Source organism: Notamacropus eugenii, chromosome 5, assembly GCF_028372415.1.
Source record: "Notamacropus eugenii isolate mMacEug1 chromosome 5, mMacEug1.pri_v2, whole genome shotgun sequence".
Taxonomy (NCBI): Eukaryota; Metazoa; Chordata; class Mammalia; order Diprotodontia; family Macropodidae; genus Notamacropus; species Notamacropus eugenii.
In genome coordinates, this window is record NC_092876.1 from 417,735,279 (window position 1) to 417,761,667 (window position 26,389).

Here is a 26,389-nt window from a genome sequence, read left to right on the forward strand (position 1 = left end):
AAATTTAATCCTTTTGAATTAATCTCCTACAAATTTGATAAATATCCATAAAACAAAAAATTTACAGCATTAGACTAAGCAAACATTTTAGGACACTACACTAGAAACCTCCTACCCCAATGACTTTATTTTGTTTGATTTGGTTTTTGAGACTCAGTCTCTTTTTGTGGCCGAGGTGCAGCAGCTGTTCATAGATCTGCTCTTGCTACTGATCAGCATATTTTGACCTACTGTGTTTCTGACCTGGAACAGTTCACCTCTCCATAGGAAACCTGGCAGCCCCTCTACTTTCAGGGTTCACCATTGTTGGTGCCAGTGCAGCTCAGATCTAAACCTCAGGCAGTCCCCAAGTCTCCTAGTTATCAGGGATTACTAGTGTACGCCACCATCCCCAACTCAATTGTATTTGAACCTTTTCTCACTGTTCTTTTGAATCAGTCATTCAGTTAGCTCTGAATGTATCCAACTTTATTGCAGTTTATGCGATATGTAGATTTTTTCCACAACATTTAAGCAGGTTACAGCAAGATATAAAAGTGATGGTGAGGTAAGAAAGCAGAACCAAAATTAAAAAAAAAACAAACATGCACACTACAATGATACAAATGGATTCAGGCAGCATTTTACAACAATAAAACTCATGTCAAATACTTAGGACTATTTTATTGCCTTGTTAAATGAAGTTAATGCATACAGCTTTTATTTCCATTAAATAAAAGAAACTAAGGTTACATGTAGAATCCTTTACAGTCATTTTGTGCTGTTTTAGATTTCTTCACATATACATGCTTTGTGTTCCTATTCATATATTTTAATCTTTATACTCACTGATAGAAGTTAAAACAAAATTTATTAGTGGGAAAAGCAATTATTGATCAATAACTTATAAAAGATATCTTTGTCTAATTCCTATAAATAGCTACATTTTCTTATCTGAGGAACGTCTTCCAACAGATAAACTTTCCCATTTTAGTTAGACTTTTTTAAATTTCATCACTTTTTTTAAAAAATGAACATAAAATATCCATGTTCTTAGATATTTATAGATGTAACTTCAGGATCTGTCTTGAGGTTTTCTTTTATATAGTTTTATAGAGACTAAAATAATAAATAAGGACTATTGCCTTGAAATATGTGTGAGCAAAGAATGTGTTCTGGTAATAAAATCTAGAAGGTATAAAAAAAGTTAGTGTCCATCTAATACTTAACCTTGTTTTTATTCTTCAAAATGGTAATATGCCCCCCCCCCCCAAAGAAACAGCCCAAATGCTACTTTATTACTAGGAAATTGGGGAGACATCAGATAGGAATATGAGGTATGTGACAGTGAGAGATCCTTGAACTAAAAGTAAGAAAACTTGATTTCTAATTAGCTTCATTTAACTGACTGTGATCTTTCACATAAATGATGTTGGGCTAGGCACTACTTCTCTGGACCTCACTGCGATTTCCTTATCTCTGTGGAAAGAAAGGCTTGAATTACACAAATATCTGAGGTTGTTTCCTTTACATGTTTTATGATTCTCTTAAAGTCTGACATCATTAACATGAATACTCATGTAATTCTGAACTCCCCTGATGTATTTCATCTTGAAATTTTTACAAAACCTCTGAGCATAAGCAGCGCAATAAATTTCCAAGAATAAAATGGTACATACGGAGTTCAGAATTAAATCACTGTTTCTGTAAGTGACCAGTTTGTTTTATTCCAGTATAACAAACATTAAGTACTCACTATGTGCACGGCATTATGGCAAGTGCTAGGTACACAAAGACAAAACAAAAACTGGCTCTGACCTCAAGAAACTTACTTGAAGAGGGAAGGAGAATACAACAAATAAACTAATAAGTACGTACATTATTATTTGAGACTCATTTACAATTAGGGAGAGCAGAAAAGCTTTCCCAATAGGAGGTGTCACTTGAATTGAACCTTCAAAGGGGCCAGGGATTCTAAGAAGCAGAAATGAGTGTATTGAGACAAGGACTAGCTAGCCAATTAAAGGGTACAAAGGCAAGAGATAGAGTACCAAGTTTGGGGAACAAGTGAGCCAGTGGAACAGGTTCCGAAATATGTTTCTTTCCTTTAAATAGTGATGTGCTATGACAGATATTGAATGTTGCATATGATGCCAGAAGTGATCTCTGTGTCAGTTGCTTTTACTTGGCCATTTTCCCTTGTTATTAGCGTGAGTTTGTGGTGAGGGAGAGGCGGATATTTGGAAAGGATGGTGTAAAAAAGGGAAAAGCATCAATAAAACAAAAAAAAAAAATCTGCTTATGTCAGATAAAATTTTGGGCTGGCAATTAAAGTAATTAAAATAATTGCTTGCCTGTTTGCAAGTTAACTGTTTATATCAGGTACCCTGCCTAACACAGTCAGATCAGGCTATTTGTCTTGAAAATAACTCCTTCCAGTATAAACACAGAAGCTGAGTCTGGTTCTAGAACAATTTGCACAAAAACTAGTATTTTGTTCTGCCTTGTTCCTTTATTGCATGTTTCCTATTTAGTACATGTGCTTGGATTCAAGTATGTAGTTAGTGCCTTTGAAAATTTACATTTCCAGATGTGTGCTCGAAGGAATGCAAGTGTACTGTAGCCCATTTGCCCCAAAGATAGTGCTTTTGCCCAGGTTTTTGAGAATTCACAAGTACAGATCTTCATGTTGTGCAACTTAAAATGAATGTTACCTGATGATTCCTAGACACCAGGAAACTCTTTACCCATACTAGTTACAGGAGTACAATGCCAGATGGAGATGCTATTTTTTTATAGAACTAGAAGAGATGGAAATAAAATATCCGACCTGCTTGCTTTCAGTGAGACCACCTTTCTTTTCCTTCTTTTCCTCCTGTCCTATCCATTGCAGAATTTATTTTGCTTTAGCAAATAACTAGTTACACAAAATTCAGTTCAACAGACCTTGATTACAAATACACATTTTGTGCAAGGCACCGTATGAGGCATTGAGATACATTTAAAAAATGAAAGAATCCAAATTTTGAAGGAGTTTATATTCTCTTGGGAGGATACATCATGTAGGTGAGTAGTAAATACAAGGTGACCTGAGGCAGAAGAGAGCACCAGTTGGGAGACTTAGGGAAGGCTTTGTAGTTGAGTTAACACCTGAACTGACTTTAAGATAAAACTTCTGATAGAAGTGAGGAGGGATTGCATTCCAGGTGTGAGAAGTGCCCTGTGCAAAGGCAAAGAAATAGGAGACACAATTCTAGAGACTAGCTCCCAATCCATTTTGACTGAAATGTCAAAGGGAAGTGTAATATGAAATGTCTGACAAGGTAAGTGGGAGATAGATTATAGAGGACTAACCAGACTGAGGAGGTTGTGGGATTTTTTGTTTGTTTTTAAAAGAGACTGGAGACTTTAAAGCATAAAAGTACTATTATCATACCTTTGCATTGAGAATTTTTTAAGAATAAGATTTACTCATGTCTTTTGTTTTTGCATCATTTTTCTTTCTTGTTCTGTCCTTTGACATTGCCAATACTCTGGGCCAGGCTTTCATCACCTCAGACCTGGACTATTGGAATAGCCTGCTGGTTGGTCTCCCTGCTACAAGTTCCTCCTCACTGTAGTCCATCTTCCACTCTGCTGTCAAAGTGATCTTCATAAAGGATAGATTTAACCATGTCAGCCTCTTATTCATCTGTAGGATCAAATATAAAGTTTTCTGTTTGTCATTTAAAGCCTTTCATAACCCAGCCTTCCTCTTACCTTTCCAGTCTTTTACCTTACTCAGTCAAACCCATTATTCTCCTGTCCAGTGACATTGACCTCCTGGCTATTTCTCCCATAGCACACTCCATCTCTTGACTCTGGGTAATTTTCCTGCCTAGAATTTTGTCCTTCCATCTCTGTTGGTCTCTCTGGCTTGGTTCTAACTAAAATCCGACCTGCTATAAAAGCCTTTTGCAGTCACCCTTAATGCTACTGCCTTCCTTCTGTTGATGATATCTGATTTATCTTATCTGTCTCTCTGTCTGTCTACATTTGCAGAATGGGAAAGCTTAAACGTAAAAATAATGCATTCTACATTATAATTGTAGAGTTTGAGAGACCTATGTGATATCCAGGGTTAACTGGGTCAAATGAAGGTTGATTGGTTTGTTTTTTTTTAAGGGGAGCTACCTGGGCATATTTGTAGTCAGTGGGAAAGCCAGTATAAAGAGGGGAAAATCACTATAATATGTGATGATTGTTATGTTGGAAATTGTGGTTAGACCACAACCGTTGCATTATCCTCCCTACCAGTAAGATGATGAATAGCTACTAATCAGTAACATAAAAGCAGATTTGGTTTGTGCTGTCTGGAAATGCTGATCTACATTATTAACTTGCTCTGCTAGTAAATAAAATCATTGTTAAAAGAGTTCATGAAAGAAAAATATTATTTCCAAAATTGTACTCTTAAAAAATCTAAATTCATTGTTAATTAATTACTACTTATTTGCAGTTAGATTTCCTATTTTGTAGAGGCAGACTTTGACCTTGAAAATTTGTTTGCCAGGTGTGAATAAATCTAATGCAAATTTACCACCTCAGAGAAAGAGTAAGAAAAAGCACATGTTTCACTAAGAAGATATTCCTAGCATCATCTGATGTATAAAGTACAGAATGAAGAAGAAGAACCTTTCAGTGTCATTGCAGGGTCTGAAGTGATCCATAAAAACATTCTCACAGAACTAAAAGGGTTACTAGAGGCCAGCTAGGCCAACCTTTGCCTGAAAAAGAATTCCCTTTACACTATCCCTGACAAATCCTCTAACTTACCATAAAAAGGATCCACTACAAAGTCCACTTTACTTTTAGTCAGCTCTCTCTGGTCCTGAGGAAGCTTTTTGTTATTTTGAGTTGAAATCTGTTTCTTTGCAACTTCTTCCCATTGCTCCTAATTCTACTTTCTGGGGCTAATGAGAATAAATATAATTCTTCTAAGTGAAAATCTTCTTAATACCCAAAGTCAGTCATTATGTTCCCCTTAAATGTTCTCTTCAAGCTCAATATTCCCAATTCCTTCACCAGTATTCTTACAGCATGATCTGAAGGCTTTTACCATGCTTGTTGCCCTCCTGTCATCTTTAGTGTACTGATGTCCTTCTAACAATGTGGATCCAGGCTTTAAATAAAATAGCCTATGTATGATCTGCTTAGGGGCAAGACTTACCTTAGGATTATCACTTTCCTCATTTGGTACACTATGTCTTTCTTATTGTTGCCTAATCTTGCATTAGATTTTTTGGCTAGCATCTCACTGTTGAGCTTACACAAGCTAATGCCTAAGTACAGTTAATTTTTTGAACCTAAGTATAAGACTTTGCATTTATAGTCAGATAGGAGACAACATGCTACAGTTGAAAAGAATGCTGGATATGGAGTCAGAGAACTTTGGTCCAGATCTCAGCTATGCTACTTGCTACCTATGTGACTTCGTAACATCTATGGGCCTCAGTTTCCTAATAAAATTTCCCAAAATTTCCATAAAAGTTTCCTGTAAAATGAGAATCCTGAAGTTCTTTCCAGCTCTAAATATTTAAAAATACAATCATTTAATCTTATTAGAGTAGATATACTCTAATAGAGTACCATTATGTCTGTATGGCTTCCATTCTCAGTGCCCTGTTGGAAATGCCTAACCCAACTAGAAGAGCACTTAAGGGAGAGGGAGAGGAAAACTACATGATAGATGTCTTTTGGCCTCCTAGAGGCAATTTGATGGCATAGTGCATAGTGCTGGGTCTGGAGTCAGGACCACTTAAGTCCAAATCCAGCCTCAGACACTTAGCTTGCTGTGTGATCCTGGACAAGTCACTTAACCTCTTTCTGCCTTCATTTCTTCAACTATAAAATGAGGGAAGTAATAGCTTCTATCTCACAGAGTTGTGAGGATTACATGAGATATTGGTAAAGCACTTAGCGTGGTAATATGGAATATGATAGGTGCTTAATAAATGCTTATTCCTTTTCTCCTCCCACCCCCTTAAGGATTTGAAGGTTTGTCATGTAAAGGAGAAGGAAAATTGTTCTTCTCTTCATCAGAAGGCAGAACTGAAAAGAAGATGTGGAAGTTACAGAGGCAAATTTAAGTGTGAGATAGGGAAAAAACTCAGTAATAATTAGAGTTGTCCACGGTAGAACGGCTCCACAGATGCACCTCTTCAGAAAGTGCACACTACTCACCTTTCACTGTGAGAAATCTGAGTATCAGGTGTGTTATAGAGAGGTCATATTCAGGGTGGACGTGGGCTAGGTGGAAATTCTCTGACTTCTATTACATTTGACCCAGTGTCCTAACATGTCAATCTGATCAAATACATATCTACACTTTTATTCAAGTCATTGTTGAAAATTTTAAGCAGCCCAGGGTTAAAGAAAGATCTCTTAAATGCTCAACATCCATCCATTCAACCTGTTCTAGATCAGCTAGCTGTTCAGTCTCATTATATTTCTTTTGACCTTCCACATATTCCACAGTCCAACCAAATTGGCGTTGTACTTCTGTTCCTTATATACAGCATTTCATCTCACATCTCTATGCCTTAGCACTGGCTAGGCCTCACAGCTCCAGCCCTCACCCCCTCATGCCTAGAATGTACTGCTTCCTCACCTCTGTATCTTGAAATCCTTATTTCCCTCAAGATTCATTTCGGTCATCATCCTCCCCAGAGTTACCTTGTATCTGTTTTGTATATACCTAAATATATGAAACCGTCTCCCCTTTTAGATGATTGCAAGTTCCTTGAGATGAGCTACTTCACTTTTGTCTTGGGATCTCCATTATCTACCATGTGACTGGAATATAATAAGTGGATGCTTAACAAATTCTTCTTGGTGGGATGATTTATTGTACTATCTAACCTATATCTCTGTCTTGTTCACAAGGCTCACATGAGAAACTTTATGAAATGCTTTGCTGACATCTCGGGAAATTCTATCTGTGGTATTACCCTGATTTCCTAAAAAGGAAAAGAGGATGTTCTGGCAGGTCCGATTTTTGACGATGGCATTGTCGTTCAACATTTCCTTTTCTTAAATGTTCACTAACATGATCTTTGCTAATTTGTTCTAGGATTTTGCTAGGAATTTAAATGTAACTCAGTGGCCTGTAGTTTGTAGACTCCACTGTGACTAATCTACGGTTACCACAGTTCCATTCTGTGCTCTTTTTTGAAAATTAGAACAGTATTTTGCTCTTCTCCGGTCCTGTGGCACTTGACCCATTTTCTAGGAGTTATGATTCCTCTAGGCCTGGTGAACTGAATTCATTGAGAGCAGTCAAGTACTCTTAACATGTCTTTGCTCCTCTTGGGTTTCAATTCTTGTTAGCCGAAGAGGGCTGGATCTGGTGTCAGACAACCCAGGTTCAGACCCTGCCTTTGCTACTTACTGTTGCTGCTCGTAGACTATAAAGAAATTGCTCAAGGAAACAGTCAGTGACTGAAATCAAACTGGATCCTTGTCTCTGTCTGCAGTCTAGCGCTTTCTAGCTTTTCCATGCTGCATCTTTGACATAGGACTTAAAGAATTGTAACTCTTCAAAATAAAATCTCTTCAATCAGTCAAGCACACATTTAAGTGCCTGCTCTGTGTTGAACACTGTGCAGGGGACAAAATGACAAAAAAGGAAATGCTTCTTGCCTTTTAGTAGCTTATATTTTATTGGCAGAAACAACATACACCTGTATAAGCATGTGTTTTAAAAAATAAAAGGTAATGGGGGTGTTAGTGCTCAGTAAGCATTTACTCAGTGCCTGTTTTGTACCAGGGACTCAGCTAAGTGCTGAGTGTACAAAGAAAGGCAAAAGACAGTTCTTACTCTCACCAAGGTCAGTCTAATCGAGGAGACAACATGCGAACCACTGTGTGCAAACAAGCCATATACAGAATGAATTGGAGACAGTACAAGGAGGGAAGATACCAGCATTAAGTAGGATCAGGAAAAGCTCTGAGATTTTAGCTGGGACTTAAAGGAAGCCAGAAGATAAGGAGGGAGAGTATTTCAAGGCATAGAGGTCACTAGTCTGAAGCAGAGGTGTATTGGTTGGTAAATGTTTTAATAATCAATTCTTGGATGGGGGAAAAAAGTGCATAAAACATTTTTGAAAGTTTGAGCTGAATGATTAACGTTCACTCTGTAACTTCAAGTCTAGACAACAGAACAATAAGCCAAGCACCAATGTATAATATTTTCCATTTAATAATTAGCCTGTCAGTATAAGCTGGCTCTAGGACCCCACTGAGATGGAGCTTGTGCAAGGAGCAGCAAGAATGCCAGTATCACTGAATCTCAGAGTACCTATGTGGGGTAAGGTGTAAGGAGAATGGGAGGGTAGAAGAGGATTAGGTTGTGACAGCCTCTGAATGCCAGCAGATGATCATATATTCAATCATGGAGGGATAAAGAGTCACTGGACCCGACTGAATAGAAGTCGGTGGCATAGTTAGGCCTGTGCTTTTGGATGAACAGTTTGATGTGGAGACCAACCTGAGGTGGCAATGTCAGAGAAATGAAGGGGGCGTAAGTGAAAGATGTTATCAAGGTAAAATAGATATTGGCAACAGTTGAATATGGGAGGGTGCAAGAGAGAATGTGGAGTCAAGGATGGACATCCAGGTTGACAACTGCTGTGATTAGGAAGAGGGGGTACCCTCAACAAAAATAGGGATATTCAGAAGCAGGGAGGATTTAGGAGGAAAATAATGAATTTGGTTTTGGATATATTGATTTTAAGATATGTACTGGACATCCAGTTAGAGATATCTAATAGATAGTTGGATATATGAGACTGGAAGTTAGGGCTAGACAAGTAGATTTGAGGATCATCAACACAGAGATGATAACTGAATCCATATGATCTGATTAGATCCTCAAATGAAATCGTGTAGAGGGAGAGAAGAGGACCCAGGTAAAAGCCCTAAGAAATATCCTCCTTTAGCAGGCATGACCTAGAGGAAGATCCAGCAAAGGAGACAGAGAAAGGACAGTCAGACAGGTAGAAGGAGAACCAAGAGAGCAGTGTCATGAAAACCTAGAGAGAAGAGGGTGATCACCTGTCAAGGCTGCGAGAAGAATGAGAATTGAAAAAAAGACTATTAGTGTTGATGATTAAGAGATCTTTGGTAATTTTGTAGAGAGCAGTTTTGTTTGAATGACAAAGTTGGAGTCCAGAGTATAGAGAGTTAAGAGAGTAAGAGAATAGATGGAAGCAAAAAACTTAGAAAGCCTTCTCACAGAAGTTAGCCACAAAAGAGAACCTAGATAGTGGGAATGAACAGATCAAGTGAAGATTTTTTGAGGCTGGGGAAGACATAGGTGTGTTTGCAGGTAGTTGAGAACATATGGAAAATAAGTAAAAATGGGGATGTTAGAGGAGACAGTTTGCTTGAGATGGTAGGAGGGAATGGAATCAGTTGTTCATATAGAAAAGTTTGCCTTGGCAAGAAGGGCCATTTCTTTTTGTGAGACAGGTAAAGGAGGATGTAGTGACAGAAAGCACCTGAATGGTATGAATTGAGGAGGAGGGTAGAAGAAGGTCTTGGTAAATGCCCTCAATGTTTTTTAAGTAAGATTTGAGGATCTCAGCTGAGAGGGTGGGAGGAGGGGATTCCACTTGAAGTTTGAGGAAGAATATAGAAAGAAAGAGATTCTGTGGTGAGTAGCACTTAGGAAAACCAGGAAAGGCTTCACATTAAAGGCAGTAGAAGGTGGAAAGGCATGGATGAGAAGCATTGCAAAGGCAAAGAGATGGGTGAGATGGTGTACTATATAGTATGAACAGCAAGAATTTGTCAGTTTGTCTCAGAGGTGTTGTGAGACTCAGGTGAGATAATGGTGTAAAGCACTTTGCAAACCTTAGGTTCTGTATAAATGCCAGTTATTACTATTGGCCTGCAGTTAACAAGCTTTCAGTGTGCTGCTAACTTCATACCCTGAACCTTCTGTTGAGCTCAAACCATAACTATACAGCCATACTTGGGGTTGGAGGGAATGTATGCACACAGGTGTTGAAGTTTAATCTGCATTATTAACACATTTTAAAATTTGGACAATTCATAAAAACAATGAATTCAGCCCAGATTTATAATGACTGCTCGCGATGAGAAAATTTAATAATTAGCTCATATTCATGCCAGAGCTGGCTCCGGTATACCCTGGTTAGGACAGAAAAGTGCAGGAAAAGGGAGTAATGTATATTAAAGCTAGAAGGGCAGTTGGGGGACAGATTGTGGTTTCAGTGCTAAAAAAAAAGTTTATATTTAATCTTAGGGGCAATAGGGACTTTGACTTTGAATAAAAGATTAAATAATATGATTAGAACAAATCTTCTGGAAAATCATTTTAACAGCTCAATGGAGGGTGGATTAAAGTTGGGTGAGACTTGGCAAGGAAACTAATTCAGAGGCTCTAGAAAGAAGGAATTCAGAAAGATACAAACAAGAAGGGAAATTTGGTTATCAGGTTAACTATATACTTTTGCATTACTGTATACTTATAAAACTTAACAGAAGTTCGATTCATATGCAACCTTCTGTTTGTGTATTGAAATGTACATTTTTGTAAATAGTTCACTTTATAGTGGGGAAAAAGTTAAGGCTTTTGTCAAAATAAACATAAGAGGAACAGAAGGAACTGAAATGGTTATATGCATAGAGAAAATGTTTTAGGTTTGATACATGGAGATAAAAGCAGCAGTGATTTAAATATGGAGTGTGAATCAAGAATAATGAGGCTACAAATGTGAGTGACTTGGAGAGGAATGTGTACCTCATCAAAAATATGGAAATTCAGAAGAGAGATGGGTTTGGGTGGGAAAGATAATGAGTTTTGTTTTAGGTGTACTGAGTCTGAGATGCTTGGAGTTCAAAATGTCCCATGGTCAGTTCTTGATGTGGGACTGAAAACTAGGGAGAGAGATTAGGGTTGAATGTATACTCATGCAAATTATCTACCTAGAGATGATAATTAAACCCATGAGATCTGATTAGGTCCCCGAGAGAGAATTATAAAGGGTAAAGAAGAATGTAAGTATTGTGGAGAGGGAAATTGGCAATTTCAGATGAAACAGAAAAGATTAAAAAGAATGAGAACTGAGGAGAGACTATTAAATTTGACAATTAAGAGACTAAATTTGGAGAGAGGAGTTTTAATTGAGTGATGAAGTTAGAACCTAGATCAGGGATGGGGGGAACCTGCTCTCTCAAGGCCACATGTGGCCCTCTTGGTCCCCAAGTGCAGCCCTTTGACTGAGTCCAAGTTTTACTGAACAAAGCAAGGATTTGTGGCCTTAAGGCTGGGGATTCCCCACTCCTGACCTTTATTGCAAATGGTGGAAAATGAGAGGAAAGGAAGTGGAAGCAATGTGTGTAGACATCTTTTTATAGCAGATGGACTGTGAGAAGGAAGACAGACAAAGAAAGATAACTTGAGAGTCTAATGAGGATTTTTTAAGGGTGAAGGAGACTTGGGTGTTCATAGGCAGCAGAAAAGAAACCAGAAGGTAGGGAGAACTTGATCTTGCAGCATGGGGCAATGGAAAGAGTGTTGAATTTGGAGTGAGAGAAACTGAGTTTGAATTCTGAATCTGCTACTTACTACCTCTCTGGGCTTCTCTGAGATCCCTTACAACTTAAAATCTATGCTCCTAACATTTTTGATCCTTTAATCTTAATATTTGCTCCAGCAGTTAAAATATTTTTAGTTTTGCATAAAAATTGAATGTCACATTTAGCTATGTAACCTTTAAGCCATAGTTATGATGTATTAATACCCAATTACTCATGGTTGTTGTGTTCCTGTTTCTTTATAGTAAACTGGTTTATTTTAAAGATTAAAAAGTTATAACATTTTATTATTTTATACTTATGTCAAGCTGGATCCAGACCGAAGTTTATTTGACCAAGGAGTAAAGACTGATGGAACTGTTCAACTTAGTGTACAAGTCATCTCTTATCAGGGTTAGTATTCTTAAATTATTTTCAACTAAAAAAATTTATTAAGCAACTGTTATATGTCAGGCATAATCCTAATTATTAAATACTGTTTTAACCATATTACTTGACTATTTAGTAATTGATTTACAAGTTAGAGGTTATCACTGAAAGTACTTAAGTGTTTTCACAGAAAATGAGCTTATGCTTTAGTTTTAATACTTTATACCTAACTGAATTTTGCATATGTCAAGGAAACTTAAAAAAAAAAACCAACTCTTAGGTGAATTTATTTTTAGGTAATAAATCAGTGATGTTCCTAAAGTAAAGATCTGGTCATGTCCCTCCTCTTCTCAATATATTCCAATTCTTTTTGGAAAAGACCTTCCTGATCTGCCTGCCCCCTAACTTTGCAAGTTTTTTATACCGTACACTCTTCTCCCCTGCCACATAGTGGCCTCATTAGTGTTTTTCAAATAAGAAATTGCATCTCTCAATTTTGGTAATTTTCTCTGAATGTCCCCTATACCTAGCATTCCTTTTCCTCTTCATTTCTGCCTCTTAACCTCGCTAATATCCTTTGAGTCCCAGCTAAAATCCTTTTTTACAGGCAGCTTTCCTCATCTACCTTAATTCTAGTCCCATCCCTCTGCTGATTATTTCACATTTATCCTGTATGATGCTTGACTGCACAAAGTTGCTTTCATGTTATCTCTGCCATTGGACTACAAGCTCCTTGAGAACAGGGACCATCTTTTGCATTTCTGTGTGTCCCCAGTGTTTATCAGTCCCTGACATATCATGTGCACTTCATATTTTTTATTGAATGACCACATATTGATTGTTCTTAATCTGATTTACTTTAGATAATTTAGTTTTTATTTTAGATAATTGAACATAATTTAAAAATTATATCACAAACTGAGGCTTGGTAATAAATATTAAACACTTGGTCATTGTTTCTGACTTGCTTGACAATTTTCTGAAAAATAGAGTTGCTCAGTAATTCTATCAGACGACTAAGAGCCGTTGAAGGCTTGATTTAATGGGATTTGAATATGTTCTAGGAAGTCATAACTTTAAAATATTGCTATCTCAAATCTCTTTATCTTAGGTATTGCTGAGAAACAGACTTGGGGTCTTTATAAGTTACGTAAATGAATTTTAAAGAATTAATTGGGCAGCAAAGTTTTAACTACTTTCAAGACTGATTTTCATTATTAATTCAACGTGAGTTTGTTTTTCTTACCAAAAAGTTTGCTATATTATATTTTGATTGAAAACTGCCAACAGATACCAGATTAGGAAATAGCTGCTAAATGTGCACTATAATTTTTAGGAACCATCAAACAGAGGTTAAATGACTTGCCCAGGGTCACATGTCTAATAAGACTCTGAGGCTGGATTTGAAGTCAAGACTTCCTCACTCTGGGTCCAGAACTCTATCCACTGCTCCACTAGCTATCTTCAGCTGGGGATGGGACCACAGAATGTAGAGGGATTTTCTAGCATGAAAAGGCTGCTGGGGCATGGAGGATCAAGAATATATACAGATAGTTTTCAAGAGGCTCACAGACTATTAAAAACATTGTGAAAAGTTGATCCAAATCATGAAGAATAACACATATCAATTTAAACAACATTTAAAGTTTTATCTCTACACCCATGAAATTGGAAAAGATGATAAAAGATGGAACAATCCATTTTAAAGAACCCATAGGAGACAAGTATACTGTTGGTGGAGCTGTGAATTGGTCCAGCTCTTCTAGAAAATAATTAGCAAGCTATAAACCTTACTTCTGGGCAGATACTTCAGGAGGTCCAGGACAAAGACAGGCCACTGATATTACCACAATATAAATAGTACTTTTTGTGCCATCAGAAACCATGCTAGAAGCAAAGTATATATGTGCATGCACACATACGCCCTTACTTAGAGTGTCATTTAGTTGCTGCTCCCTCGCTGCCCCGGCCTCCACTTCTACTTTGGGGGAATGTCTCCCCCATTCTTAAAAACCCTCACTTCCTCCGGCCATCCCTACCAGCTATTGTCCTGTATTTCTTCCCTCTTTCATGGCTAAACTCCTTAAGAAGGCCATCTACAATCTGTGCCTCTACTTTCTTTCCTCTGTCTTCTTAGCTTTACCAGCTTAGTCTTTAGTTTGACTCCAACCTCATCATTTAACTGAAACTCTCCAGTTAAAAATGATCACTTAATTGCCAGATGTAATAATAGCCTTTTCTTAATCCTTATCCTTGACTTCTTTGCAGCCTTTGAGACCATCACCCTCTGTTCTTCAATGCTCTTTCCTCCCTTTTTCTCTCCTGCTTCTCTTCCTACCTGTCCCTTCTCAGTTTCCTTTGCTTAATTTTCATCTAAGTCATATCTCCTAACCATAAGTAATCCCTGAAGGCTTTCCCTGATTCTTCTCTTTTGCCTCTATACTACCAATCCTCAAACTTTTAGGGGTCAGGATATCTGTACAGTTACCTTAAGAAAAATTAGTCAGGTGAAAGGAGCTTTTGTTTATATGGATTTTAGCTGTTGATTTTTTACCATATTAGAAGTTAAAACATTTTAGTTTTTGCCATGAGGTACCCCCTGAAAGGGTCTCAGGGATCCCTAGTGGTTCTTAGATCACAGCTCTATGCTAATTTACTTAATTATCTCAACAGCTCCCATGAATTTAATTACACTATGTCTATGCAGATGATTTTCAGCCTTAACTTCTCTTGATCTCCAGTCCTACTTATCAAACTACCTTATAGACATTTCAGACTGGATGCCCTATAGACATCTTAAAATCAACATGCCCCAGACTGAACTCAGCTTTTGCTTAAAACCCTTCTGTCTTCTTCACTTCCCTGTTTCTGTGGAAGGTACCACCACCCTCCTAGTTACATAGGCTCCCAAACCAGATGTCATCCTTGACTCTTCTCTCTCACCTCCCTTGTTCAGTCTAGTGAAGTCCTGATTCTGCCTTTGCATTGTCTTGTATATGTGCTCTTCTCTCCTCTGACAATGCCAATATCCAGGGTTAGTCCCATCTGGCTGATCTCACTTCCTCAAGTTCCTTCCCACACCAGCCCATCCACCATTTAGTTCTCACAGTGATCTTCTTAAAGCAGGTGTTCAAAGGCTATGAACAGACAGTTTTCCAGTGAAGAAATCAAAATAGTTATGTGAAAAAATGCTCTAAATCATTATTGCTTAAAGCACAAGTATGACCATGTCACCTTGCTAATCAGCTCCATTGGTTCACTTTACATCCAGGATCAAATAAGAAATCCTCTTAGCCTACACAATTCTTTATAACCTGACCCCTTCCTAGTTTTACAGTCTTCTGTCTCTTCCTCTTCCCTCCCATCTACTGTGTGATCCAATGATGCTGGCCTCCTCACTATTTTTCACGTAACACTCCATCACCCAACTTGGTACAATTTCACTAGTTGCTCCACAGTGACAGTAAAGAAGCATGGAATCCTCCCCTTCCTTATCTCTGCCTCCCGGCTTTCTTCATGTCCCCACTAAAATTTTACCTTCAAGAAGCCTTTCCCAGTCCTCCTAATTCTTAGCACCTTGTGATCTGTGATCTTCGGTCTGTGTCTAGTTTCAGTATATTCCATTAGTACCTAGTTTGTACATAATGTTTTGCATGTTTTCTCCTTTATTACACTGTCACTTTCTTGTAAATAAGGACTATTAGTTGCTTTTATTTGTATCTTCAGCCCCTTTCACAATGCCTGGCACATACTAGGTCTTTATTATATGCTTGTCAACTTGAACTTGGGTGTTCTAATCAAGCCTGCCATCCTTAGGCAACAGACTGTGTTCCCAATCTTTTTTTTCCCTTTTACATCACCAGAATGTACTTCGGAGTCCTTCTAGGTGACTGCCTATTCTAACTAGGGGCAGCATCCAAGATAATTTCAGTAATGAAACATCTTTTTAAAGTACGACTTTTTGAATATATGTATGTATATATATATATATATATATATATATATATCTACATATATGTAGATATATATATACATATATGTAGATATATATATACACACACATATATGTTTGCCCTGTGATCTCAGAAATGCTAAGATTGTTCATAGGTATGAAAATTTAAACGTGTTAGGCAATGTTGTATGTGAATCATTACCATTTCATATTATAAGGGCAAGAAGCATGATATAATAGTGGATAGAGAATCAGCTTTGGAGTCAGGGAAATTTGAGTTGTGACCAGGGTTGCTGGAACCAAATCGTTCTGGTTTTTGAGAGCTGATTGCTAAGTTTTCAGGGTGAGCATTTACAGCTTGAAAATTGGCAAAGATTAAAAATCAGGGCTTGATTATCTTTTTTTGATTGTCTAGACTTTAAAAAGTGATGGAGAAAATGTTAGTGTAATGAAGAATGTGTTAATAATGCAGATTATAAATGTAAAAGTGTGTTAGGTGTTTTTGGAGAACCAGTTGTTATGTACACCAGCATACCCCTGATTCCAGCATATACTGACTGGGTGAACGTAGGCAAGTCGCTTGATTTCTCAGTACCTTAGGCAGCTCTATGAAAGTAAAAATTGCAAAGTCGGTACTTTTTTGTCTTGGAAGAAACAATTTGGAACTCCCTATACCCTTAAAATCACAGGTCTGGTTTAAAACAAACATTGATTATTGTTAAAAACTGTTATGTGCTGAGAGAAATTTGGATATTTGCTCAAAAATATTATAACAGCACTTTGCTGTATGATATTTGTAAGAATTTAAAATAAACAATATTATTTTAATAACTTATTGCTTTCTGTCAAGTTAAAAATGTTTTTCCATTCCTTTTTTAGGGATAGAGCCCAAGTTAAATATCCTTGAAATTGTTAAACCTGCTGAAACTGTTGAAGTTGTTATTGACCCAGATGCCCACCATGCTGAAGCTGAAGCACATCTTGTGGAGGAAGCTCAAGTAATAACCCTTGATGGCACTAAGCATATTGCAACAATTTCAGATGAAACCTCAGAGCAAGTGACAAGATGGGCCGCTGCTCTTGAAGGCTACAGGAAAGAACAAGAACGTCTTGGAATACCCTATGGTAAAACATATATATTAAAACGTATTGATGACCGATTTTTAAAAACTTTTATTTGGAAAGTATGTTTATTTAAAAGGGACTAAAATGGTGTATATATTTATTCAGAGATATATTTTTTAATTTTAAAAAGTGACATGTACCACAATATGTTTCACTGTTCCCTAATCAGTGAGCATCTACTTTGTTTCCCATTCTTAGCTATCACAAAAAAATGCTGCTATGAAAATTTTGGAGAATATGAGGACTTTTGTTTTTTATTATCTGTGGCTTCCTTGGAGTATAAACCCAATAGTTGAATCTTTGGTTTAGATAATATAGACATTTTAGCCACTTAATTTGCATAATTCCAAATTGCTTTCCAAAATTATAGTACCATTCCAAGGCTCCACCAAGAATGTATTAGTGTGCCCATCTTCCTGCAACGCCTTTTTTGTGCCTTTCTTGTGCCAGTTTGCAAGATGTGAGGTGAAAGGTCAGGACTGTTTGGATTTTCATTTCTTTTATTAGGGATGTGGGTCACTTTTTCATGTGATTGTTAATACTTTGCATTTCTTCTTTTGACAACTGTTTGTTCATATCCTTTGACCATATATCTTTAGGAATATTTCTGCCAATTGTTTGCTAATTTTCCCAGCAGTTTTTATCAAATAGGGAAACTTTCCCTAAGTAACATGTGTTTTGCACTTTATCAAATACGGCATTATTGAATTCCGTTGTTTCCAAATCTTTCTTGTCTGATCTCTGTTCTTTAATAATTACCAGATGATTTTGATGACTGTTGCTTTCCACAATAGTCTGAGGTCTGAAAACACTATTCCCCCTTCATCTTTCTTTTCATTATTTCTCTTGATATTCTACATCTTTTGTTTTTCCAAATAAATTTATTATTTTATCAAGCTCCATAAAGTCTCTCCTTATAATTTGATAACTATAGCATTAAAAGTGTAAATTAATTTTGGTAGTATTGTGATTTTTATTATATTGATATGGCTTAGCCATGAGCACTAAATAGTCCCTCTACTTTTAAAGTTTTTCTTTATTTCTTTAAGGAGCCCTGTGTAATTGAATTTTAAAAAGTCTTTTGTGTGCTTTGGGACATTGATCCCTAAATATTCTATGTAGTTATTTGGAATGAATTTCCCTATTACTGCTTTTTTGTGTTTTGGTATATAGAAATGTTCATTTTTTTAATTTAAATTTTTTTTGTTACATTTTAAGTTCCAAAACTGTCTCCTCTCCTTCCCCACCTCACATTAGAGGTCACCAACACAAATGTATATGTGAAGCCTTACTATGTGTACGATATCGCTGTTACTATATACAACATTCTCTGGATTCCGTTTATTTCACTTTTCATTGTTTCATGCATATATTTCCATGTTTTCCTAAAATCAACCTGCTCATTATTTCTTACAACACAGTAGTATTCCATCACAATCGTACTACAACTGTTTAGACATTCTTCAGTTGATAGGCATCCCCTCAGTTTCCAGTTCTTTGCTACCACAAAGAGAGTTACTCTAATATTTTAGAACATGTAAGTTCTTTTCCTTTTTCCCTGATCACCTTGGGAAACAGACCTAACAATGGTATTATTGGGTCATAGGGTATAAAGAGTTTCATAACTCTTTAGGCATAATTACAGATTGCTCTCCAAAATGGTTGGATCAGTTCACAGCTCCACCAACAATGTATTAGCGTCCCAGTTTTTCCTCATTTCCTTCTTTTCATTTTTTGTGTGTTTTGTGTTACTATATAGAAATGCTGTTCATTTTTGAGGTTGCATTTTATAGCCTGCAACTTTGCCAAAGCTATTAATTGTCTCAAATAGTGCCTTTTCTGATTCCTTGGGGTTTTCCAACTTAAATCGTCATATTATCAGAAAACAAGGATAATTTCATCTCTTCTTTACCTATCCATATGCCTTCAATTCTTTTCTCTTGTCTTATTGCCATTACTAGCATTTCTAGTACTATATCAAACAATAGTGGAGAGAGTGGGCATCCTTACTTGACTCCTGTACTTACTGAAAGATATTCTAGTGTATCCAAACTGCACAAGATGCTTGCCTTTGGTGTTAGCTAGACACTTTTTATGATATTAAAAAAAAGGTCTCTCTGTGCCTATGCTTTGTAGGGCTTTTAGAATAAAAGAGTGTTGTACTTTGTCAAAGCCTTTTCTGCATCTTTTGAGATGAATATATAATTTTGGTTTTTAATAGTGTAGTGATTGGTTAATTGTGGTAATTATTTTTCTAAAGTTGAACCATCCTTGCATCCCTGGTGTCAATCCTATTTGATTATAAGCCATGAGCCTTTTAAGTCCAGTTTCTCCAGAAATTTGTTCAGTTCCCTATTTTCTCTTTTGTTTATATTTCTGTTGCACTTTTCCAAAACTGAGAGTTCTCTTTCATTACTTTGTTACTTTCTTTGTCTTGAAGCTCAATGTTTTCTGTATGAATTTGGATGCTAAGGCATTTTAAATGTATAGTTTTATTATTGCAAATGGTTTGTTATCTATGATTCCTTTCAGTGTAATAATAGTTTCCTTGTTTATTCCCTTTTGTTTTTTGAACGTTTGTTTTTGATTTGTCTAATAGCATGATGATACAACTCCTGCTTTTTTGGATTTAGCCATTGCATAGTAAATTGTTTTCCATCCTTCCAGTTTTATTTTGTGTATGTCTTTGGGGTTTTTTTTAAATGTTTCTTGCAAGCAGCAGATTGTAGGGTTTTGTTTTCTTAACCATGTTTTGCTTTTTTGTGCTTTGTTGAATTGTTTAGTCAATTCACATTTAAAGTGGTAAAAGTTAGGTTTATATTTTCCTGTGTCTATCTAAAATTGGTGTTTTTTTTCAAGTGATGACTTTCCTCCTTTACTGTTATAAACATAGTATTATATTCTTTAGGATGACCCTGTTCCCACTGACTCTGTTCTCCTTACCCCTGATCCCCTCTTCTCATTTGTTATCCCTTTTTCTTAAGGGTTTTGTTTATTAGTTTCTTGCTTTTGTCTGGTGGTATATTTCTTTCCCCTCTTTTTCTTCTCAGTAAAGCAGATTCCCACTTCTCCTTCCCTTCATCTAGACCTATTTATTAGAAGGTTTTTGCCTTTTAAAAAAAATTCATTTTTACACCCCTTTCCAAAAAGGATTCCTCTCACTCTCTTTTATTATCGATCTTCCCCTTCTGTTTATTCTAGACTTTCCTTCTTTGATTTATGACTCCTATAATTCTTCAGTGTCTCTTTTCTCTATGTACTTCGTACAATCAAAGCTTCCAGGTTCTGCAGTCTAGACTCGGCTCTCTAGGTGCTTTCTGCCGCTGACTATTAAGCCATGAGTCTTACCCCATTTATTCCACTTTTCCATTATGCATCATTCTCAGAACAGTGCCAGTTATGGCAGGTGTCAGAGAGAGGTCAGTATTGTTGTTCCTCACCCCCCACCCCATCTATACCCTCCCTGATTGACCTTTTACATTGGCCTGGAAGTCTCTTCCCTTTGGCTATGCTCTCCCACTCCTCCAGGTGCTATTTTCCACCAACCCCTCAAGGGTTTCAGCTTCTCTTTAACCTGGATTAGTAGATTTCACCTCCGAAATCCCCTGGCCCTCACATAGTGTAAGACCTTCATCTTCCCTCCCCTGTAAGAGCATTCATCAGTGGAACCTCCTGCCATCCCCAAAGTAAAGCATCTTTTCTTTTCTTTTTTTGATGTTCCTCTCTATCTCCCGCCTCTGTGGACTTTTGTCTTTCTAAGAATACAGGGTCCCCTTTCCTTTATTTGCTAGGCCTTGATTTGTCTCCTGCTCACTCACTATTCCTCTGCTCTCCTCCCCCGACAAAAGAAGCATTCACCAGTAGGCAGAGTGTCCTCCGGTTCTGTCTGTACTGCCCTGTGTCCACCTCTTCACTGTTACCACTACCAGATTTCTGCCTTCACTTCCATCTCTTGTACTTTTCGAAGGATATCTCTTATGGCTCTTTCTATTGTTACACTGTTGCTGTCTGCAGTTACTCATTCCTGCTACATTTCTGTTATTTGAGGTGTTCAAGGAGCAAATAATTTCTTCAACTCATTTTCTTTCTAAAAATGTTTCAGATTCTTTATTGTTGAATGTCTGTCTTTTGTCCTATATAGTTAACCCACATTTTCAGGATAGATCACTCTGGGCTTCATCCTGAGCCCCCCAGTGTTCTTTGGAACACAGTATTCCATCCCTCCTTTTTCTAGTGGGTACAAAATAGTCTTGTGTTGTTCAGATGTTCTTTCCTTTGTATTTGAAGGTCTTTCCCTTGATGGCTTGCAGAACTTTCTCCTGATAGTTCAACTCACTTTCTGTGTTGATTTACCCTATTTAGGGTTAAATTTAAATTTAACCCATTGTGTCTTGGAGTTTCCAGCCTTGAGTCTTTTTTTTTCTGGAGGTGTAATCTGTGAATTCATTCAATTGGAATTTCATTTTCTCTTATTTCCTTTATTATAGTGTGGCTGTCTTTTGACCTGTTGTGTTCTTCTTGGAGACCTACAATCCTTAAGTTGTCATATCTTTGAGATGCATATGTTTTGCTTGCATAGTGAGCATTTTTTTTAAGGGTTTTTTTTTGTTTGGGTTTTTTTTTTTTTTGCTTCTCTTCTGGGTTTTCCTTCACTTCTGCATATTTGCATTCCCAATCTATTGTCTCTTTGGTTTCTTTGGTGAGGCTTGCCATTGCAGATTCCTGGGTTTTTTCTGTTTATTATTTTTGTTATTCAGGACATAAATTTTGTTCTCATAAGTCTCGTTTCTCTTGTTCTCCTCAAATTTCACAGGGTCCTCTACTAGATAATTTTCTTTATTCTGAAGTGTATATTCATAAATGCCTGAACTCATTTACTTGATCTGGAAGCCATATTTCCTTCTGTTGGTACTGTTTTTTCTGTCAAGTTACCCATTTATATTCAAGGTTTTTGAGATTTTTTTCTCCTGAAATCTTTGGTATTTTCAGTTTCTTCTCCCTCTACCCTTTTTCTCATTACTTCCTAACTCCTTCTCCCCTGATTGTAGTTTTCTTGAGAGCTGAATCTCAAAGCATCTCAGAAATGGCCCCAGCTGGATGCTGTACTCTTTCTCTCAACTCCCCACACATACGGTGTCCTGTCCTAGTTATCTCTCTTCCCTGTTCTCTGCCCTGGCACCAGCATTTCAGAGCCTGCATTCTTCCTAGTGGCAGCTCTGGGTTGCAGTCCCCATCAGGCTTCCCTAAGGGCCGTGGCCAAGCTGGCTATCAAAGCCCAAGCAGACTTCTCCAGACTGGAGCCCAGGTATCTGGGACCAGAAAGAGAGAAGGGAGAACAGGTTACAGGAATGGGTATTGAAGTAATCCTGTGTCATGTCCTTGGGTCTGCTGGTACATCCTCATTTCCAGTAGCATGAAAGATGGAGGATTGCTGAGGGAGCTCAGAGGCAGTGAGTGTCAGTTCTTGGGTTTTGCTTTTGTCTTTTTTTTTTCTTTTTACTTTCCTTTGGATCTGGGATCCTGGACTATGGAAACAAGTTGCTTTATTTTGCTGTGTAATTTGGAGAAAATATCTAATCTGTTGTTTTCTAATCTTTTAAATTCAGTTTTACCTTTGTTGAAAAAAATGGAGGGGATGGGGAGGAGGGTAGGATAGAGCTAAATGAACTGTAATGCTTTTTCTCACAGCATATATTTCCATCTTCCTGGCCTTTTCATTTCCCTTTCTAGAGCAAGACCAGCTTTCCTCTTTCCACTGTTATTACTCTGCTGCCTAGCTCCTTCAGAAACTGTTCATCTTGAGGGTAGTTAGCAGTACATCTCTTGCTCCCTATCTCTTGCTTTCCCTCTACCCACTTGAACAACTTACCTACCTACCATAAAAGTTGTTTACAAATCCTAGAACACCATACTGCCCCCTTTGCCCAGTAGTTTCTTTAGAACAAAGCATCTCTTATTTGGATTTTTGTATCTTCAGTATTTTACACATAATAAGCAAATTTTAAATGTTGCATTATTTTATTGAATTGTTTGTATGTCAGCCAAATTTTTTTCTTAACTCTCCCCATTAGGCTTACCTCCCTTTCCTCTTGCTGAATCCATGTCATTGTTTATATGAAATGTTACTCTTACTATTAAAGAGGTCCAAGTTAGAATTTGAAGTAAAGCTTTATATGGGAGCTGAATAGATGTAAAATGAGAGTTCATTCATAAGTATTTTACATTTAAGAAATTTTAATGTTTTAACAGCAGAAATGGTTTTTGGCAAGGTTTGAATAGTTTTGTTGTTTTTTTTTTTTAAAGAAAGCATTAAATTGTTCCATTTTAGACAAGATAACTTACTTAGTTTCCCGGTAGTTTGATTTTACTTCTAGATGTACACTAAGTTTGAGGAAAATGAATGTCACTTAACATGTGTTTCAAAAGAGGATAAAAGTTGGATTTAATCAGCAAGCAATTATTAAGTTCTTGCTACTTGCTAGACACTCATTTAGGCTCTAGTAATACAAATCCAAAGAATGAAACAATCCCTGTTCTCATGAGGTTACATTTTTATAGAGGAGAAAACAAGTATGTTTAAAACATGTGTAGCATAAACGTAAAGTGAATACATACTAAATAAATCTAAAGTTATCAAGTACAAGAAAAGATACCAGCATTTGGGGGGTGAGGAAAGGCTTTGCACAGATTATGTTACTTGAGTTGCATCTTGAAGGGAGACATTATGAGTGTATGAGGTGACCAGTGTAAAAGTGTGGGACTGGGAGCTGAACGACCTGTCAGCGTATGCAGAACAAAGAAAGGCCAGTTTGGCTGGACTGGGTAAAATAGCCAGTGAAGCTGGAAAAATCTGTTGGAGCTGGGTGGTGAAGGGCTTTAAAGGCTAACCAGAAAAATTCATATTATATCCTAGAGGCAATAGGAAGCTACTAGAATTGATTGGTAGGAGCATCACATAGATGTATTTTTAAGGGAAATTATTTTGATGGCAATATTATAGATAGGCAGGTAAACTAAGTAGGAGGTTATTGTAGTAATCTCTTCAAGGCTTGAACTAAAGTGGTACTGTGTGAATGGAGGGAAAGGGTCAGATATGAAAGATGCTGTAAAGGTAGAAATGGGAAAATTTGACAACTGATTAGATAGATATATGGGGTAACAGAATGTGAGAGATTGGGGGTAATGCCAAGGTTACAAACTGGTAACCTGGAAGAATGGTAGTATCTTAGACAGAATTAAGGAAGGCTTTGGCCAGGGGGGAGTGGCAAATTCTGTTTTGGATGTCAAGTTTGAGGTGTTTCTGAGACATTCAGGTTGAAATGTCCAATAAGCATTTGGTGATAGAAAACTGAAGCTTGTAATAGTCTAGGCCTGCGTAGAGATGGCAGTTAAACCACACGTGAGGTTGTAAAAGGATGTAAAAGGAGGAGAAAGAGATCCAGCATTAGTTGAGCTGAGCACAGCTTGCCTCTGTTGGTGTTGATCATTCTGGTGTGACAATCAAAAGCTCAAGAAGAGTTGGTGCATCATCATGTCATGACTTTTTAGTATCGGGGGCCACCAGTGAACTAAACCAGCTGACCCTTGACCTGTGTCATTTAAGTCTCAAGGAGCAGTTTTTGTTGAGTGATGAGTTCAGAAACCAGATAGCGAAGGTATGATGATGGAGTGAGAAGAGAGTGAGTGGAGGCAGCAAATGGAGACAGCTTTTTCAGGGAAATTGGCAAGAAAGGAAGGAGACATATAGGAAAGGGTAAGCGAAGGGTTTTCCAGGGTGGAGGAGACCTGAGCATATTTGAAGGCAATAGGGAAGGAACTGATAGATAGGGAGAGGTTAAAGATTCTGGAAAGAGAAGGGAATGATTGAAGATGAAAGGTTCAGTCTGCTGGAGAAGATGAGAGGCAGTGGAATCAAGCACACAGGTACAGAGGCTGACCTTGGCAAGGAAGGCTACTTCTTAATCAGAAACTAAGGGAAAGAGGAGGATTTTTGAGATGGAGAATGGTAAAAGAGGGAGCTTGTGTTGAATGGCTTCTGTTTTCTCAGTAACATAAAGGATGAAATCCTAAGCTGAAGAGGCAAAAGGGGGATAAAGAGAGATGTGTGAGTCTTAAAGGGAGAAGAGAAGGTTTGGAAATAGCATCTGTGGAAAATGAAACAGGCAACCAATTAGGAAAGAATGAAAGTTCTAGCTTGCTTTAGTGAAGACCCACTTGAGGTTGGATACCATGAATTTGTATTGTACACAGGCAGCACTTTAGTGAGACTTCCCTTCAGCTGGGTTTGGCAGCTTGTGAGTAGGAGTACAAGTAGCACATGGCAGGAGAATCGCAGACTGGGCTGGGCTGAGATTTGACAAGAGACGAGCAGTGACAGAACAAGGTGGCAGACAGGAGAATTGAAATGGCTAATTATTGGGTTGAGATTGGAAAGGTGGGGGAAAGTAAAATCAAAACGGGACTGGCAAATGATTGGTAAAGTTCACAGCCCCCAAGGGATGTTTGTTTTAAAATTTTATTTATTTTCTGATTTTCATTGGCTAGTTGGGAGCAAGAGGAGGATGTGGAGGTGGAGCTTGCTGCAGGGAAGGGCTGCTCCTCCACCCTCTAGTGGTCCAAAGAGTTTAGGACCATCTCAGCCCACAAGTCCTCTTGTCTCCTAATGCCTGTACTCCTAGCCAGACGCACTCAGCCTTAGTATCACTTGACTCCTGAGGCCAGAAGCCCCCACCCAGGATCAGAGGCACTGGCCCTATGTTAGGCCGGGGTCTTGATTCTGCTCTGCAGCTACAGCTCCCGTCCTCTGGGGTGCATTGGGATGGGGGGAGTCTTCATGGTCTTTGAACAGGCATGGGAGCCTGGGTCTCAATTTTATCCCAGCTATTCACATTTTAATAGAAGTAGATCTGAGAATCCACTTAGTAAATTATTTTTTTTTTCTGCATCAAGTAGCATTATATTGCCCTGAAAAAGTAAGTGGACTTCTAAAGCTTGGATAATTTACTATGTTCTCTTCAATGTGATCATCTTTTAAAATGACTGATAACACTAAATGAAACCATCAGGCATTATAGTTGAGGGGACAGGGTGGGAGAGAGAGGGCAGGGTCCAAAACCAGCTGAGGAAAAAAATATAGCCCTAAAATATATTTGACTTCTAAAATCACAGTCTAATTTATTTCAGTTAAAAATTAGTAATAATGTTTTATAACACTTTACTTCAACTGTTTCATTTAAGTATCAGAGCAGCTCTGAGGTAGCTATTACCGATCTTTTCCCCATTTTACAGATGAGAAACAGGCCCAGAGGCAGTATTTACCTTGATCTTCCTGATTCCCAAGTGAATAATAAATCATTTATT

At 37.6% G+C, this 26,389-nt stretch overlaps 1 protein-coding gene across 4 annotated transcripts in view; it reads left to right on the plus strand.

The window, feature by feature from the left end:
- Window positions 1–26,389, plus strand: part of GABPA (GA binding protein transcription factor subunit alpha) — a 76,027-nt gene that overhangs the window by 31,407 nt on the left and 18,231 nt on the right. For all 4 annotated transcript variants that reach the window (XM_072614896.1, XM_072614895.1, XM_072614897.1 and 1 more), the window contains 2 exons: window positions 11,892–11,976; window positions 16,784–17,029. In XM_072614896.1, coding sequence (XP_072470997.1) covers window positions 11,892–11,976; window positions 16,784–17,029 — 331 coding nt within the window. The remainder of the gene's footprint in view (window positions 1–11,891; window positions 11,977–16,783; window positions 17,030–26,389) is intronic.